Source organism: Desmodus rotundus, chromosome 12 (genome assembly GCF_022682495.2).
Source record: "Desmodus rotundus isolate HL8 chromosome 12, HLdesRot8A.1, whole genome shotgun sequence".
NCBI lineage: Eukaryota > Metazoa > Chordata > Mammalia > Chiroptera > Phyllostomidae > Desmodus > Desmodus rotundus.
Window position 1 is genome coordinate 62,962,578 of NC_071398.1, and position 18,758 is coordinate 62,981,335.

At 48.0% G+C, this 18,758-nt stretch overlaps 1 protein-coding gene across 4 annotated transcripts in view; it reads left to right on the plus strand.

Moving 5' to 3' along the window:
• Nucleotides 1–8,618, plus strand: part of LRIG2 (leucine rich repeats and immunoglobulin like domains 2) — a 46,223-nt gene extending 37,605 nt beyond the window's left edge. For 3 of the 4 annotated variants that reach the window (XM_045203516.3, XM_045203518.3, XM_045203517.3), the window contains 2 exons: nt 1,451–1,741; nt 3,731–8,618. In XM_045203516.3, the coding sequence (XP_045059451.2) occupies nt 1,451–1,741; nt 3,731–3,957 (518 nt within the window). In that variant the 3' untranslated portion in view covers nt 3,958–8,618. The remainder of the gene's footprint in view (nt 1–1,450; nt 1,742–3,730) is intronic. The other variant, XM_024570097.4, reaches the window with a different exon arrangement.
• The last annotated feature ends 10,140 nt before the right edge of the window (nt 8,619–18,758 follow it).

The window sequence follows — 18,758 nt, forward strand, 5'->3', positions numbered from 1 at the left end:
AGAGAGGTCGTCACCTGACAGCAGGGAGAAATATGTGCTGCGGGGATTGGGAAGAGGCAGCGCAGCCTCCCAAATCAGTGCTGTTGTGGGAAGGAGAAGCGCAGGGACCTGTTTCAGGTGTCTCTGCTCTGACTCAGGCGGGAGCATCCTTCAGAGCACACCCGGGGGAGGTTTGTTTCTGCTGCTGACAGGTATGTAGTCACTGAAATACAAAGGGAGAGAATGTTTCTCAGCATGTATCAGAGAGAGAGGAAGCGAGTCCTAATTAAACGAACCTGACTTCTCAACACAGCTTTTCTTCCCACTCCGCCCTTCCCACAGGGAGTGACAGAACACAGGCAGGGTGGTGGTGGGGAGGCCGAGACATTGAACTGCGCATTATTCCCAGTTCCTCTTCCCTGCTCTGTGGCCGTGAACAAGCTAGGATCTGAGCTTCAGTTTCCTCATTTTTAAAGTAAAGAAGCAATATTTATAAAGCACTTTTCTCAAGATTCTAGCAGATTCTTTCAACAAATCTTCAAGTACTATGCAAAGTAAAGGTCTGTTCTATTTCTAGAGATTTTTTTCCTGGGTTTTGACAGAACTTTATGTATTGATAAGTTGAATTTTATTTTGGCTCTCCATGGAAAAGGGAGCATTTCTAGCTTTTAAAAGAATACTTAAAGCCTTTACTCTTTGAAATTTGTGGGAAATAACACTGCCTTCTGGGTTAAACTAAATTATGTTCGGATCTCTTCTAGTTCTAACATTTTGTTGCTTGATCGTGAATAAGTAACTCACTCTTTATTTCTCACTCTCCTTCCTCTCTTTTGTCATCCGGTTTCCAAAAGCACAGAACAGTCCAGGGAACTCATTATTAAACTGTTACTTCTGCCAAACACGTATTTGTCAGGCAGGACTCCTGGCTTTTGGGGGGCTGCTTTCCGTAACTACTGTTGCTTAACCTCTTGACTCCCAAAAGTAATACGGGCTTTTGTGAAGTGAAGTCATCATAACTCCCTGTTCTTTGCTGTAGTTTGCTTAAGCCAAATGTGTCCTATAGCACAGTGCCAACCTCACTTTGGCCCCCTCGATTTGAGCATGATCTCGTCCAGGCTGGACAAAGCTGGTTCTGTCAAGAGCCTGAGCTCTGGAGCCAGAGCGCCTGAGTTCAGACTTTAGCTCCTCACTCAGGCAGTGTGTTTGGGCAAGTGACTTAACTTCTGTTGTGTTGTAGTTACCCCATCTGGGAGATGGGGAGAATAATAGTTCCTACCTTACAGAGATATTGTGAGAATAAGTAGTTAATTCACAGAAAGACCTTGAAGCTTCATCTGGTTTGTACAGTAAGTGTTGAATAAATGCCAGCTCTGATGATGATGATGATAGCAAGTGTTGAAGAAAACTAATGACTGGTCACGCTTGTCCCTTAACTGAAGGGTGTTGGGATTCCTTTCCATGCTGTCCTTAGGTGGCACTGCTACCCGGGTCATCTGCTCGGATTGTTACGACAATGCCAACATCTACTCCAGGACGCGAGAACACTGCCCGTACACCTACATTGCCGAGGAGGACGTTCTAGATCAGACACTGTCCAGCCTCATGGTCCAGATGCCTAAAGAGACGTATCTGGCACGTCCTTCTCAAGATGCCGCTACCCTGGAGAGCCTGGTGTTACCAGCAGGTGGAGCGCTGCCCGCCTTTGCCCCCAGTCCGGAGAAGATCGGTGAGGAGAAACCGTCCTCCGCACGGATGAGCGGCGGTAAAGGGCACTGCGTGTTTCGTTTATTTTGGTTCCGCTTTCACATACTTGATTTTTTTTCTGTCACTTAGGTAGCACTCTTATTTGACAGGAAGCAATCAAATCAGTACAATGGAGTGATTAGCTACTGTTAACTGGTATTAACTAGAGCAAGAGATTTTGAGAGCTTAGAGTCACAAAGAAGTTTGCATCTATAGGATGAGAACAGCTTTTGTGTGAATAACAAGATCACAACTCTAAAAATTCAGAAGCCACATAGAAAAAGCTTTTAAAAAGTTTCATATACGTGTTACTATTACTTTCATCTCTATTTACATGAAGGAGATTTGAAATGCTGAGGATATAATTCGGTGAAGGTTTTTACTGAGTATTTTAAAGTGTTTTATTTGGTTGCTGTGCTATCAGATAAGCATTGAATGTCAGTATCACCTGGCAGGTGCTTGCTTTTGTCTGTGAGGTATGGTGATCAGGGCAAATGGGGAAAGCAGTTCTGGGTAGTGTCCTTGGCCCCACACGGCCCAGGAAAAGGAATACGTGTTAAACGGGTCAGATGAAGCATTCACTAACAACTTGGTCAGTAAAACAAAGCAAAACAAAACAGAACTCTTTCAAGACTAAGAAGGGCACTGTACATGTCTTTTTGTCCATCTAGGCTTTCACCAGCTATCACCCTTCTGTGGGTCTGAGACCCAGGGGCACTGGAAACAGGGTGGGCTGAGACGCGCAGGTTTGCCGAGGAAGACTGTGCTTCCAGGAGCCATTCTGGCAGGAGGGAAGGTCTGACGTGGGCCCTTGAGATGTGCTCTGTTGTTCTTAGTTAAGAGACCAACTCTCTGAAGATTTTAAAGAGGGTACAGGTCAGAGGAAAGTATACTGTTACTAAAATTAGTCTCGGTGTCCAGGAAAGAAATGCACCAACACTAAGTCTGTTTTCCCATGTCCCAGAAGACACACACACACAAATCTTTTAAATAGACCCATAAATGCAGTGCCTCTTTTCCCTCACTTAGGGGATATCGTAGTTGTTAATCTATCTGGTCTGTAAGTGAGGAAATTGGCAGTGAGACTGTGTTGGTGCATTGCTCATTTCCTGTCCAGGCAGCTGTGTCTCCTTGGTACTCGCTGTGTGGTCTATCGGCAAAAGCTGCTTAGGACTGCAGATCCTGGGCCCCACCCCAGACCTGGTGAACCGGGGTCTTTATTTTAACAAAATCCCCAGGTTATTTGTATGTATGTAAAAGCTCGAGGAACCATGCTATCTGTTATTCACATGGGGTTTTTAAACATTTGTTTGCAGAATGTTTGACTACGCTTTTTCTACAATGCATCCCCATGAAGTTAATATAACTTTCAGTAAATGATCTCTGTGGAGAGAGCTCACCCCTGCAGTAAATAAAGAGAATGAGAAATGGACTCTTTTGAACCCAAAGTACAGATAATCTGATTCACTACTTTTAGTTATTATTTTATTGTTAGAATTATTGGCATGCTAGGAGCTGGAGAGAAAAGGTTTATTTTTAAGGTAGGTTTTTTTTTTTAACATAGGCATTTAATTATTATTTAAAAATATAATGGCTGCTTTGAATCAGTTTTTATCTATATATCATGCAACTTTCATTACAGTGTGGATGGATGCTGTTAGTCTCTTAGTCTGTTTCCATGCGTCTAAAGAGTTTTATTTTCAAATTCTTTAGCAGCAGAACCACTAACAATAGGCAAAGTAGAAGACATATAGCATGGATTCAGTAAAGAATTGGATCAGTTTGTTGAGTAGAAGGGCTTGCAAGACCGTAGTTTCAGATTTGGTTTTGTTTTCTTTTTTAAATTATTGCTAAGAAGGTGGCAAGTATATATTTGATCTCAGCACCCTGATTCAGGAATATTGGGTATCTTTATTTTTTTGAGGATTTGGGTAAAAGAAAATTAAGCTTTAGAAAATTAATTTCAAACTTGTATTCACCACCGGTACTTCTTGTCTTTGATTCTCAGAAACAGCGCAGCGGCCCCTGTGGAATGTGAGTGATGCACTAGGCCCGCCTCGTCCTCCTTTCCCCCGGCCGCCCGTCCCTGAGTCACCACAGCCTCATCAGAGTGAGGGCCTGGCAGGGAGTGACACGGACTGTTCCGCTTCCCCCGTGCCCTGTCATAGGCTGTATGACCGTGCTTTTGACTTCACTAGGACTCGGAACATTCACGATGGTAGCGAGGGCACATGAGACACTCGGGATGAAATCCGGGCAGAGGCCCGCATTAGTTAATTTTGTATTTGCTACCTCAGAGTTGAGACGAAACCCAAAGTCAGCATTTGCGTTACTCTTTGTCTACAGTTACATCTGACCACACCAAGTGGGCCGGGCATTTGTTTGGGCTTATACCTGACCGAGAAAGGGCAGTGGCTGACGGAAACGGTACATGTAATAAAAAGTGGTGCAGAGGACAGAGGAAGGTGGACAGATGTGCTTCCCGGCGGTGCCAGGGCTGAGCCTCCCATTGCTGCTCAACTTGCCGATTGTCTCAGCCCACAGAATGGTTCTGAGAAAACCTTCCTGTTCTATTTTGTCTCCTAAAGAACAAAAATAACTTTGGAGCCCGCTGGAGTGTTCCGGGACTGGTCAGTGGCTTTTAGCCTATGGTGGAGAGTGGGGCTTTGATATTCAAGGTCTTCAACAAGAGTCCCAGGCTTGACCAGCTGTTACCAGGTCAAGAAGTTTTATATTCTTGTGAATTTTTTTTTTTGGTGGGGGGTGTTCCCTATCACCCGGGGATCTCATTGTAAATATATGTGCATTTATAAATAATTTTTGTATTCATTGTGTTGGCTGCAATGTAAATATTTTTGATATGCCAAAATTATATATAATATCCAGTTACAGTATTGACAGCAGCTTCTCAGACCACAGACCGATTTTGTATATGTTGGTTTAGTGAATTGAAAGACTGTTTAAAGTTTTAAAAATGTCATTTGTTAAGAAGTGTATGTGTAGAGGCAAGGTACCTGGTGATGGGGTGCACAGAACACAATCTTGGTGTAGTTAACCACTTCACACCTAAAGGTCGCACGTCTCATTTCCCGCCTGTTGACAAGTGCCAGGTAGTCGCACCCTTCTAGCATAAAAAGACGCTCTCAACACACCCGCAGTCTCAGTCTTGTGGCCGCCAAGTGCGCACAGATAAAGGAGGACTTGTTTGGGGAATACCTTCTTTCAACAGAGCACCTAGTTGATGAGGAAACCAAAGATTGCTTCTTTTCTGTGTGTTTTATTATGTCTCTTCTGCCAATGCACAGTGTCTGTTAAGGGAAGAGGGCTTTTGGAAGTAGAAGAATGTGCAGAAATGTTTACACTGTAAAGCTTTGGACTGGTCCTTGTGATTATTTAAGCCAAAAGGGTTTCCACATTCCTTACATCAAAAAGCTTTGTGTGAACAAAGGACTTGCCACTCTGGTGGAGTGTAACGGACCGAAGTTCTTTGTGCTTCCAGGCTCCTTACGTAGGCACTTTGAACTTCTTAAATATCTTTTCCCCCTACCCTTCAATTTGCGATCCTTCTTACGTACTAGGTTGTAGTATAATTTGTGCTTAGAATCAAGAGAGCTGACTTCGTTCCTAGCTCTGCTACTTACTGGTTAGGTAGTCAAGGGCCATTCCCTTTACATCTCAGCCCAGTTTTCTCATCTATGAAATGAGGGTGTTTCCCCAGATGCTCTAAAGCCCTTTCCAGGTGTAACGTTCTATGAATCTGTGATCCCTCCAGGAGCCAAGGAGGATTCTGCTACTCTAACAAAAAGCTGCTTTCATGAAACGTTTGTTAGGGCAGAGCAGGAGTGATGCTGCTTACCTTGACTTGAGCCAGATTTATTTCCTCTACAGCGGGAGGTACAAGAAATACTCATGAGAAGAAATATTCTGCCTCAAAACAGTCTCAGTAAATAAGGACGCTTGGCTCCAGCGACAAGTGCCGGTTGCCCTCCAGAACAGCAGGTCTCGCTGCAGCCCTCCAGAGCATCAGAATCCGCTGGGGGTGAGCCACAGCTCAGCTTCCTCGTGTGTTCAAGGTTATCGCAATAAGGTAGTAGTGCTCCCATTCACATTCGGATAGACTTCCTGGAGAGAGAAGGTGGAGTTAGAGCGAGGCTGCGGGTGCACATCGGCTGTTAAGCATGCGGGGACGAGAACAGGCTGGACAGGTGCCGCCTCGGTGCAGCCGTGGCCACTCTGCTGTGGTGTCGAGTCCAGGCTCCGATGGCCAGGGTCTCCATTAGGGCAACTCTGGTGGTGCGGTGTACTCCCAGGGATTTCCAGCCTGTCTACGTAACTGAAAAACTGGCCTAAAAAACTAGTCAGGAATTTGTTTCAATGTGAAGAGCCTACCCCTGGTCTTAAAAAGTACTAGTAAATTTAATAAATTCTAATCTTAAGAGGAAGTCCTGAAACATCTCCTCATTGCCTGTGTTTCTGACCAAGCAGTGATTTGACCGTCCACCATCATCAGGACTGTCGCTCCTCAGTGTTCCTTCCCAGCGGTGTCATGGCTGCCTGTTGCCAGTTAACCAGGGGTGTTGCAGGGGGGATTGCTCTCTGCCCCCAACTCAGTTACCACTGAGGTCTGCACCCCTCAAACTGGTTCTTCGAGTCTGCCTGGAAGAGCTAGCATCATCCTTGACCTCTAGGCCTTACTGGCACAGGGTCTGCCCCAGAGCCATTCATTGGCTTTCTGTCACTCAACAGCTTCTAAAATGCTGTCCCCAGCACGCAAGTTACTCTATAGAACAGAGGACAGCAGAGACCCCGTCCAGTGTGCGCTTCCCTCCCCTGTGCCATCTCAGAACGCTTAAAATGTGTATTTTCCTGTAAGGTAACTTCCATGTTTAAAAACAGTTGCCTTCACATTGCCCATTGGGAGGTTGTAAAAGAAACATTAAGATGTTAAGCTGCTTAGACTCTCAGCCATTTTCCTGAGAAAAGGGAGAGATGATAAAAGTCTTGAATTACTTCAAGCATTGTCATGTGAAATGAGGATGAGATGCACTCATTTTATTCCAGAGGACGTGGGTCAGCTCAGTGGGGCACGGGTTACGAGCAGGTGCGGAATACACTTGCCAGTCATTTTAGATAAGCTCGCTCTGTAACATTTAGAGCTGCCTGACAGTTGGGATAATCAGCCTTTTGTGGAAAAAGTACAGACGGAAGCTGAGGAATCATCTGTTACAGCATTGAAGATGTGTCTGCATTGAGATGGAGTATGGCCAAGATGACTGAGGTCTCTCTCATTCTGTTGTCGGGAATCTCCAGAAACACTTTCTCCTTCATATTCCTTTATGTAAAGTACGTGTAGAGCAGTTAAGAATTTTTTAAAAAGAATTTTGGGGTTTGGCCTATTCTGTGTTAATGGTTGAAAACATGAAAGTCTGTTTATTCTTCTGAGGAAATCTATAACTACTAGTTAACAATACAAATGGCACCACCACAATAGAAAGTTTGAAAACCTGTAATGTATTATAACCCTCCCTTTTACCCTCTACTTTTCATTCCTGTTTCTTCTTACCAGTGGGCTCCGTTTCGAATGGAGTTGGAAACGTTCAGGTTTATACCCAGTATTTCACCTAAGTGTGTTGTGGCCTTTTCTAATTATTTAAAAATCCCCAGAAGTGCCAAGAGGGTAATGGAGCAACAGAGGCAAATTTGCTGTCACTTTACGCTATGCCTCCATTGCTTATCTTCTCCATTGGGATAACAGGTAATTGTGAAATAGTTGAGCTAAAATTTATTTTGGCAATCTGCAAGTAACATTTTATTTTTCTATCACATGCTTCTCTTTACAGTGCAGTTTGGCAGATATTTTCCGCTCTTGCTCCTTCTAACTTTTTTGTTTGGAGTACAATCTAAACCAACATCAGTTAGTCTTAATTTTTTTCCTTTTTTGGCACTGCTTGGTTTGTTGCAAAAATAACAAGTTCTGAATTGAGAGAGATATTATTACAAGCTGCTTTTAACAAAACACCTGAAAGCCCATAAATCATCTGAAGGTTTTGTGGGTACAAAGGGGGTGTGTGTGTGTGTGTGTGTGTGTGTGTGTGTGTGTGGAGTAGTATTTGGACCTGTTCCCTCAAGGTTGTGTGTTGTTTTTTATCAGTCCAGTAATCTTCCACAGTGGGTGGGGTGGAGGTGAGATTTGAGCCTGTCTGCAAATGTAATATATTGTCAGCTGTAACTGTCTTGAAAGAGAAACTGATAATCAACTGGTCAACTGCTCTGAGTATATTTCCTGGCTACTTAAAGTGGCCTCTTGGTCCATAGACTATTTCTACCTGCTGTTTTCCCCTTGTCCTTCTCCCCCCCCCCCCCCCCCCCCCCCCCGTCAGACGATGGGGGTCTGAGCAGCCCTGGTACTAGCTGTCCCTGAGGAGAGTTATAGTCCACGTTATTCGGTGTGGTCCTTTCCTCATATCTATTTATATTTTCTCACACATGAGAATGTATATTTTATAGAGCATGTGTTTGTCTACTTGTTTGTCTCATGTAATACGTCTTCAATAAAGCTAAAATACATTATGATTTTTCTGGTCTCTTGTAAAGCACAGGAGCGAATTGGTGCGTTTTTAAATTTGTGGGGTTTTTTTTTTCAGAGGGTCTCCAAATAACTGTACAAGTTCAAATGGGGAAGAGGGCATCCCCTTCTGTAGTTCCCGCTGTAGGTGAGAGTCCTGTGCTGCCTGGAGCATGGCGCAGCTGCGAGCTGCCCAAGGGCTGGCCCTGGGTCTTCCTCCGGGTGTCCACCCTGGCTCTAGATGCCTGCCGGGGGGAAACAAACAGACTTAACAGTTCTTCAGGAAAAAGTGCACTCTCTGCAGGGAAGCATTTGAAGGCAGCGTTTTCTAATTGGATAAATCTCTGAAAATATTTGAAGGCAGTATTCTGATCAGCTTTCTCACTGTGCCACGTTGGGGCTGTTTCCTTTGAGACCCAGCTCTGCAGGCTGGGCTCGCAGCACCGACCCTGTCGTGAACGTCTGCTGCATTCTGGGAGGCGAGTTCCAGAGAGTTATCTCATCAAATCTCAGAACACTCTGAAGATGTAGATTGGGCAGATCGGTGAAATCACTTTTTGTGGTTGCAAACCTGCTCCGTGACACTATCACTTACACAGTGTTCAAAAGCTTTTAGGCAGCGAAGCCAGGGTTTGAAGCCAGGTTTTCTGACTCATACGCAGGCCTTCTGCCCCTGGGACGCCTCCCAGTCCCGAACAGTGCTGCAGTGTTGGGTCTGTGCGCGAACGCATTTGAGTGTGAGGCACTCGGCATTGGTCGCTGGGCTTCCAGTGTGGGGGAAGGCCGGGCTGGAAGGCACCCTAGAGGCTGGTTTTTACTATATTCCAGACAGGAAGACAGACTCCCGTTTTCTTTTGAGGGTGAAATGAAAACTGCCGTGATTTTGCTTGCTTTTTTATTTATTTATTTTTTTTTGGAGTGTCACGTATTAGGACCCAAGTAGTAGACTAGTAGAGTGGTGGCATCCTGCTGGGTTATGAAAGATTGTCCACAGTCCAGGTGACCCCGTGCTGAAACTGCTGCAGGGCCAGTCGCCATGGACCAACAACACTTTGTAAAGTGCAGCGAGTATCTAGAAACATGGAATAAAAACAGTATAGGAAAATTCTTATAACAGATTGAACGTGTAAAATTACTCCGTCAAACTGCTGTCTCTACACGCTCGCTCTTGATTTCTGTGCTTTGTCACGCACCAGTGGCACGTAGTTTATGGGTGGGCACAGATCCACAGGCCACTTCGGAGTAGTGCCACCGCGACGGGGGTTGGCTTTACTGCTTCCTGGAGGCTCTTTTTGCTTGTTCAGACAGGTTGGAACCGAGAGCAGGGTTTCTGCCTGGAGGCGTCCCCGACTAGAAGCACCAGTGAAAACCCCACCCTTTCAAAGTTCTCACCTGCCTGGTGGAGTCCTGTGTAGCAGGCTGCCCATTCTCCATTTCCGCTGTCACTCTGGCCAGTGCGCTCAGGACGGGCTGCCTGTGGCTTCTGCTGTAAGAGAAATGCTGTCACGGGATAGGCGGAGGGACCCAGGCCGTCGCCCTGGTAGGGAGCTGCCTGGTGCCCTGGGGCCTGATGTTGTGGTCGGTGCCTCATCACCGGAGTAAGGCTTCGCTGGGTGCCCCTCATCCACCACCTCAGCTGCTGTCTTTTGTTTAGCCAATCAAAAAATGGTTCTCAGTCTCTAGGACAGAGATTGGTCACCTTACGTAGTCCTCAGACCATCAGCAAGGCTAGTTCTGAAGCACTTTGATAAAAAGAGGCAAATAGGAAGTACTGATCATTGCTAGGAAAATACAATGCAACAATAGTGAATACACCCATCCAGGTACTGGTAAGCGCTACGCGTACTTAATGCTTTCTCCTCACAACAGTGCCTTTCAGGGAGGTACTCTTCTCGTTTTACAGAAGAAACAGCTTAAGCAACTTGCCCAAATTCGCATAGTCAGCAAGCAATAGAACCGGGAGTTGGAATTCTGCTTTATGATTCCAAAGCACACGTTTTCCCCCTCTACTTCGTCATTTAGACTTTGTTACAGCCCGAATTGTGTGCCCCCGAATGAGAAGAGGAAATGTGGACACCAGACGCGCATTGTGCTGAGGAGGGACCATGTGGGGGCAGCGAGAAGGTGGCCAGCGGCAGGCCAGCACCTGCTGCCAGCATTGATCTTGGACTTCTGGCGTCCAGAAATGTGAAAAAGCAAGCTGCTGTCGAAGCTACCGACTCTGGTGTTTGTCGTGGCAGCCTGACCAAGCTCATACAATCTTCCAATAACCCTGCCAGGTTGGTACAACGGAATTTTCTCACAAGTCACTGTGTGATTTGCCTAAGGTCATGTGCTCCAAAGCTCATGCTCTTTGTACTGTACCATTCCGTCCTCTGGGTCCAGTTGGTGCCGTGTATACCAAAAAGCACTAGAGAAATTGGCAACGAAACCAGCCCACACCGTGGCTGGCATGCTTGCAGTTCTGGCACAAGGCACGTCCCCGCCTCACAGAAAGATGCTGCCAGAAAGCAAGAAGCTGATGGGTTTGCAGCATAAGCGAGTGTAAGTTGGGTGCATCTGGGAACAAAGAAGTGAGGTATTTGGAGCATTCAAGAGTAAGTGCTTTTAAGCTCCCATTTTTTTTCTCTCCCAAGGAGAAACCAGTTTTTAAGTCAATAAGTAGAAACCCATATGTGGAGTAACTGGCTGTTCTCCAGTTATTTGGATCAAGCAGTTAATTTTCTGTCCTTTTAAAATCCTCCAGCAAGGCCAATGTGAATTCATCCATCTCAAAACGATAGGCATGTGGTAAGTCAGCCGTGATGGAGTCTAGCTTGAATTATTTATTCTGGGTAAGCTCCAGAGAGAGCATGGGTGTCCATTCCATCCCAGGGGAAGTGGGGCCGAGAAGGACTAGAATCATCGTCAGGCTCAGTCCGTGCTGCTTCCAGGCCTCGTTCTTTGTGCGCGCGACCTGGGTGTGCTTCAGGGACCGCAGCAGGTACGCTCTTGCCGGAAGGGAGCCTACAGCCAAGTGTGCAATGTCCGGAACTTCTGACGCGCAGAGAAGCACAAATCACAACAAATGGCAGTTTTGGGGAAAAGGCGATGCATCGTGTTGGCAGGAGTTCTGCCTCCTGGACCCCAGTCCTCACAAGCAAGCTTTCTCACCTTTCCTGTCTCACCTGCCAAGTGTGTGCCAGGTCCTGAAGGGCCCTTGAGAGCAAAAGACTTTTCAAACTTCTTTCCTAGGAAGGTAGTAAGTTTGCAAACTGTCTCGTCTCTCCCTGTTGAAAGTGTTTCTTCGGGCAACCTAAATTTCAGGAAGGCTATTCCTTTCCTCACTTCAGGAAAAGGGATTTTGTAAAGAGAAATAACAGTTGACAGGGATGAGTGGTTCATTTTGCCCAGAAGTCTTGCATCTAATTGAAGTTCTAGCAGATGTAAGACTTGGTAGTGAAATGGTTACTGCGTGTGGTGGAAGAATTTAAGAACGCATAGAATTTTTTTCTGTAGCTCTAGAAGGCCAGAGTGTGACTTCTAGGTGTAGAAGACAAAGCTATTTTCTTTCCGTCCCACTAAACCTCCAGCCCCAAATGTTTCCTTATCGCTGTCCTACTCAACCCCCAGTGAGAGTGTGGGCAGGAGAAGCAAGAAACTGAACTCCCAGGCCCCCACTCTGCCATCCGTGGTGGAACTCCCCTCTTCCGGCTAGCCGGGGCTGCCGGGTCGGCTGCTGGTGTGTGAGGATTCCCTGTGGTCAGCCAAAATTTACTTCGGAGTTTCCCCAGGCCCTGCACATACCACGTGGCTGGTTATTAAAGGTCAGTGGGTCGGAGTACTACCTTTGAAACAGCTGGACTCTACTCCTACCTCCACCTTTAAAAAAAAAAAAAATGTTCTTTATTTTTATAGAGAGGGGAAGGGAGGGAGGAAGAGAGAGAGAAACATCAATGTGAGACACACCAATTGGTTGCCTCTGGCTAAGGCACCAACCAGGACCGAACCCAAAATCCAGGCATGTGTACTGACAGGGAATTGAACCCGGGACCTTTTGCTTTGCAGGATGATTCCCAAACCACTGAGCCACACCAGCCAGGGCCTACCTGCACCTCTTACCAGTCGTGGGAACGTCAGCCAGTTCCATAGGTGCTGTGCTCCTCACTTTCCTCATCTGTAATGTGGAAATACTCATGCTTACCTCGTGTGGTTGTTGACAGGATTGGACCAGCTCATGCCTGGAAGTGCTAAGCACAGTTCACAGCACAGTGCTACATGCTGGGCTGCTATTGGCTGCTGTTACAGGCGCTCAGAATGGAGTGTTGCCCTTGCCCTCCCTGGCCCTCCCCACCTCTCCCCTGCCCTCCCCATCCCTATGCAGAACAGCTCGAGATGGGGAATGTCAGCAGCTTCCCAAAGTCATGTTAGGAGTAGCCCTGGAGACTTTTGCTCCTAGCTGGGTTTTATTTAGAAGCAAGATACAATCTCTGGAAACCAAGATTAAATAAAAAGCGCCTTTAAACTCAAGAGTCAGTTGGACTGGGATTCTGACCAGCTCTGCAGCTCACTGACTGTGACCTTGGGAAGCTGCTTGACTGCTGGGCCTTGGAGCGTTTGGACTGTCATCAGGTGCTCCCACAGGCCCCCCAGCTCGGAAGCGCCGCGATGGTTGCAGGCACAGGCCGTCCTCACTGCCGTCCCCACTGGGTCGGTCTGTTCCCATTTTAGGGGAGCCACTTAACTCTCCCAGGAGGGAGCGCACCGTGTCAGCGGAAGGATTACCAACACTTGCACGGGATTTTATAGGGCACAGAGCCTGCCGGGCTCAAATGAAAGGAACGAAGAGACCAAGTCAGGAGCAATGTTTCCCTTTAATTGAGAAGCCTTGAGCTTCCCAGAAAGGGTGCTGTGTGAACTGACTTCCAGTGAGCATCGTTCCTGAACGACGGTCGTCTGTGCTCCTCACACTCCACCTTCCGTGCAGTGTGCAAGAACTAATGAGTGTGTAAGAACTCTTGCAAACATCAACAGCAAACTGAATGGCTTTTCGGAACATTTTTTTCAGCACGCACTTACTGTGGTGGCTGCGTGCAAAGGGGCAGCATTGGAGAAACGAACCAGAACCCTGAGCTGGTATCTCGGCTGTTTTGCATACAGAGTAATTGCTCAATTTCTTTCGACCCCGTTTTCTTCTCTGCAGGACAGCAGTGATGGTAATGCTCACGTCAAGATCTCACGACAGGATTGCGCTGAGCACCGAGTGGGACTGTCTGCTGGGGAGGGCACTTCAGTTTGTCTGTCTAACCCACGTGGAAGTGTGGGTGAAAGAAGTGGGGGCTTCGCTTCGTCTGGGCCCTTTGGCCAGTCAGTGGGCTGCACTTTATGCATAAGGAACAGCTGTAGCTTTTCAATAAATTCAAAGAGCCTTTTAGTTTTTCCAAGGCTCCTCGGGGCTTACTCTACAGGGAGCCCCTTGTTCGACTTGTCGCTGGTCTGAAGAGGGTCCAGCAACTGCTTGCAGGCAAAGACCTGTTGCCGCCTCTGTCGCCCCCCCCCTTCCCGCCCACAGCAGCTCCCCTGAGCGGTGAGAGCTAGGGCAGACAGTGAGAGCTTGAATATTTGATGTCTCGTTTTCCAGGTAACCGTAACTATCCAGTCAGCCTAGTAGTAGGAAGCTAAATTGCTGGCCTGGCAAAGGATTGAGCAGAGAAAACCTGAAGTAGGAGGGTTTAGAAAAAACTCCTTGCTCAGTTAGGAGCTTGGCTTACTTTTCTTGATACTCTGCTACCATCTGGCTTGGAGTTTCTTCAGGCAAAAACAACTCCATGCTGAGTTTGAACTATTGGCGCATCTTTGCAGACTCGCCCTGCTACTTCTAAACAAACGGCCCATGAAAAATGTGTGTTCATGTTTAGTGTAGGGCAGCCGGTTCCGGAAATGTAAGCAGAGTCAGCACACTCTCCCCCAAAGGAGGCCGTGCCCACTGGAAAACCGCTTTCCCAGCCAGCCGCAGGGTCTGACTTTGGGGCGGGAGGCGAGCTGCAGGGGGCTGGGGTCTGGGCTTCGCGGCAAACCGGACGGTTTTCTTGGCAAGTTTGCCGGTGGGATCCAGGTTTTCAGTATGTGAGACAGTGACATTCACACACTGGTCCCTGGACATGAAGGAATCCTGTCCCCCTGAGAAGCTGAGACATTTCACCTCTAGACAACACGAGGGTTGGTGAAGGGACGTTGGGGGTCCTCTGCCATTTTCTTACCTTTAGGTTCTCTGAACTCCTCTTTTCCCAAGTGTTTCCACTTGCCAAGGCAAGTTGGAGAACATCCCTATACATTCGGTTGCGCTAGAACTGGCCTCAAGGTGGCGCTTCAGCACAAAGAATGGCAGCCTGCCACGATGCCTGAGGTGTATCATTATGTAAGGGAATTCATGGAACTCAGGCTTCTCAATGGAGAGAAAACCTGGCCTTCGTCACTTCAAACTGGGACACAGAAGAGGTCAGGGGTTGGTGCAGGGCTGCAAAAGCACTTAGTCCAAAGTACAGAACACAGGTTTAGGCTCCTGCGGCGACAGAGCCCAGAGCCGCTTGGCCAGGGCAGCAGGTTTGGGCTTGCCCTGCCAGGAGAGTGAGCCAGCGCTTCAGGCTCTGTCTTTGCACCCAGGAGGCCTGGCCCGGGCTCACAGCCCCAGACTGGGCGCTGAGCTTGGGCAGCCGCCTGCACAAGGCCTCCAGACCTGGAGGCCAGCTCCTGAGTTTAAGTCCTCACCTCCTCCCCACCTCATCCTCTGCTGTTTACAAAGCGCTTTCCTCTGTGTGAGCTCATTTGCTGCTCATAAATCCCCGGGGGGGGGGGGGGGAGCATGGTAGGGAGGGGGGACAGGCTGGGGCTGTCCCTGGCTCTCAGGAGCACGTCTAGGACACTGCATCAGGAGGCCCACCTTCCCCATCTGTGTCTGCGTCTCCACCAGCAAACAGGGAGCTCCTTGGGGGCAGCTGTGGAATTCCACTTAGTGGTTTCTGGGCTTAGAACTTGGTGCTTGGCCAGGACTAGGTGCTCAAAATTGTTTATGGAATGAATACATATTTACAGGTGAAAAAGCAAGGGACAGAGGTCTGGTCTAGGAGTTAGGGCTTCAGGCTTCCAGTGCTACAATGCTACAGTGCTACAATGGGTACTAATGACATCATGTGGCTTTCCGGTCAAAATACAGTTTTCTAGTGCACAGAGGGACCCATGCAAATCTGTCTGCACATCTGGCACTCAGGAACCTGAAAACCACTCTGGGTCAGGCGCTGGGGCATCAGTGCTGGGCGATGAGGGGGGATGATGGGTACTCTGGGCCTCCCATTTATTGACACCCTTCTCCTTTGACTGATAGAAGTCCTTGGTGGGGGGACTACACCCAGATATTATTCACCCCACCCCACTCCAGTCCATGATGAGCACTGCGTTGTACATGTTGCAGGTAGTTTAGGATTCGGCTAGGAGATTATACAGGTTCAAATCCCACCTTCACCACTTCCTAGCTGCTGGCTGTGGGCAAGTCATTTAACCCCTTTGTGCCCCTGCTTCTCATCTTTTGAATGTTGATAATACAATTAGTTAACTTAGCATTTTCATGGGGATTTAGAGAATTAATATATATAAAAAACAAAACAGTCCTTGGCAATTAGGAAAGACTGGGAAGGGTTCTGCTGATCCCTCTTTCTGGTATCCTGGACGGAGAACTGGTTTATGTTCACCCTGTGGGGGCCTTTCACAGTTTTGCAGAATTCCCTGAAATGCCTGCATTTTAGCTCCCAGGCTCTTAGTTTTCTCCAAACTCAGTTACAGTTCATTTAAGGCCCAAAGAAGAGAGAAAGCACCTGCAGATGCATTTTCCTGCTGATCAGAGCCGTGGCGTCCTCTTTGATTAGTGCACAGCCTTCCTTGGCAGCTCCAGAGTTCAAGGGCTTTCTTTCCTCTCTGCAGGAGTGCTCACCACATAGCACGTCGTAGGTGCTTGATAAATGCTTATGGCAGGCAGGCAGGCAGGAAGATAACTGTACAGAGGATAACATTACTACGGAGCAGTTAGTATGGTCAAGGTCCCTATGGAATTCACTTGTCCCCTAAGACCTAGCATGAAAATCACCGAGGAAATGGGATCAGCTTGGAGAAGGAGGAAGGGAGGGAAGAAACCGGAGTGGCCTGTTACCCGACCGAGGATACCAGTCTCTCCGTTGCACATGGTTCCATTGGCTCAGGCCAAGTTGAAACCCCTACCACTGCTTGGGGACATGGAAGGCATCTCCAGTTGCTGTCTGCCCCAGAGATTCATCTTCCTCAGGGTAATTTGTCGTTCATCTGGGAGCTGCTCAGGTGCTCTTCTTCACGACTAAGACAGACCAGCTCACCGGTTACACCTGTGGGTTTGGGTCAGCGACAGAGGGGGGAAGTGGACAATCCTCTGGGGCAGTTCTTAGCAGAAGCTTTCCTGATCTTGGCAGTCTTATTCCAATTCTGATGCCAAATGAGACTTCTAATAGATCCTAGCCCACAGCCCAGATTCTCCCCCCTGAAAAGCTTGGAGGCGATAGGATGTAACTAGAGACTACTCTAGTTTAAGGTTCCATAAGGGAGTGGAAATTGAAACTCAACAGAGCTTTTCTAGTAAACACATTAGCTACTTAATCAACTAGGTCATTGATGGTAAGTAGGACTGTCTCAACTGGCATGCCAGCTCTGATTGATGGATAATACCTGCCTAGGGAATTGCGTTGAGAAGGATTCTGGATCTACATCGTCACCTCCGGGGCTTAGGAGCACGTGCTGTGATCAGTCCACAGGGCCCGTCACAGGTGCAGGAAAGGGAAGTGGCCCCAGGAGAGGTAGGTATTTACCTGTGCGAGTTGCTAACGAGAAGAGGTGATTTATCTGCCAGTTGGGAAACAAAGATGGTTGAATGGGATGGACCTTGAGCAATTCTCCTCTTGGGGAGAACGCACCGGCTCAGGGAGGAAGGCAAAGAGGAATAGGGCGGGGACAGAGTGGCGCTCTGGTTCCTTGTCTCTGCAGGAGTCCCCAGTTCCCTGGTCAGTTGGAAAGAGAGCTGGCTCGGGAGCCGTAGCTGGTGGCTCTGGGCTGCAGCTCAGGCCCCGGGCAGATCCCAGGATGGTCAAGCCATTGGCAGGTTGATGGAAGAGCATCGAGGGTGTTTCTCACATGGTTCCACGAGTCGCTTAGTGTCCGTCAGATGTTACAGCTATTTTGCCATGAAAACTAGGCAGTGGTGGGGAGAGGAAGTTTTATGGTATTCAAGTTTGGGAAACTCCAGTCAAAAACTGCAAGAAAGTTAATGGTAGAGCCCTGGCTGAGTAGCTCAGTTGGTTAGGGCATTATCCTAATAATGCCAAGGTTGTGGGTTTGATCCCCAGTCAGGGCACATACAAGAATCAACCAATGAATACATACCTAAGTGGAACAACGAACTGATGTTTCTCTTTTTCCCTCTCCCTCTCCTAAGTCAATTTTTAAAATTTAAAAGAAAAAAAAAGTTAACAGCCCAAGGTGGGCTCTTTGCCAATGGGGGTATGGAAGAGAAATGTAACAAGCTATGAAAGCAAAAAGGTGGGCTGGTGTGGGCTCTGAGAGGCCTTGAATCAGGCGGAGGAGGTAGTTTTGACAGAGAGGCTGGAGGCTTGGGGGCTGGAGACGTAATGCAGTCAGAGCTGGGGTCAGGAAACAGCGGATGATGCCCCGAAGACCTGTGAGGCCAGAGGGCACAAGATTAGCTGGAAAGTTGTTTCATGGCCCGAACAAGAGGCACGAACGGCCTGATGAGGGTAGTAGCCATGGGAATGGAAAGAGAGGGCCGAAGTCAAGAGCCAGGTCACTGGTAGCATTGTCAGGACTGGGCTGCCTTCCAGTGGCACTCAAGTTCACGCAGGGCCACGCTGAAGGGCACCGAGCAGCCCTTCTCTGCAGCTCTAAGAACAAAGCCTACAGGGTGGGTGGTAGGCTGCTGAGGCAGAGGGTGTGATTGGACCGAAAGTATCACTGCCGACCTCTAGGGCTGGCGAAGGCCTGGCAGGGCAGCAAGGGCATGAGCATGGTTCTTCCGGAGCTCCCAGGGGCAAGCGACCCTGTGTCCTTGGCCACCAAGGCACTGACCACGGCCAAGCCCCTTTCTGCTCCCCAGTCTGCAATTAACCTTCACATGGGAATATGGGAGGGGGCCTTACAACAGCTTATCAAGTCAGTGCTTTCAAACCTACTGCACATCAAGAATCCCTAAGGAGCCCATTGAAATGCAGATTTCCAGTCTCCATTTCCAGCGACTTGGATTCAGTTGGCAAGCCTGGGACTCTGCATGTGAGGATGTCCTGAAGTGACTCCCATGTATAGTCCAACGGAGAAATTATTTAGTCCCGTCGCTCCATCGCACAGGAGAATGAATGGAAGCTCAGATCGGAGCAAGGACTTGCCCAAGGCCCAAGGCCCCTGCGCA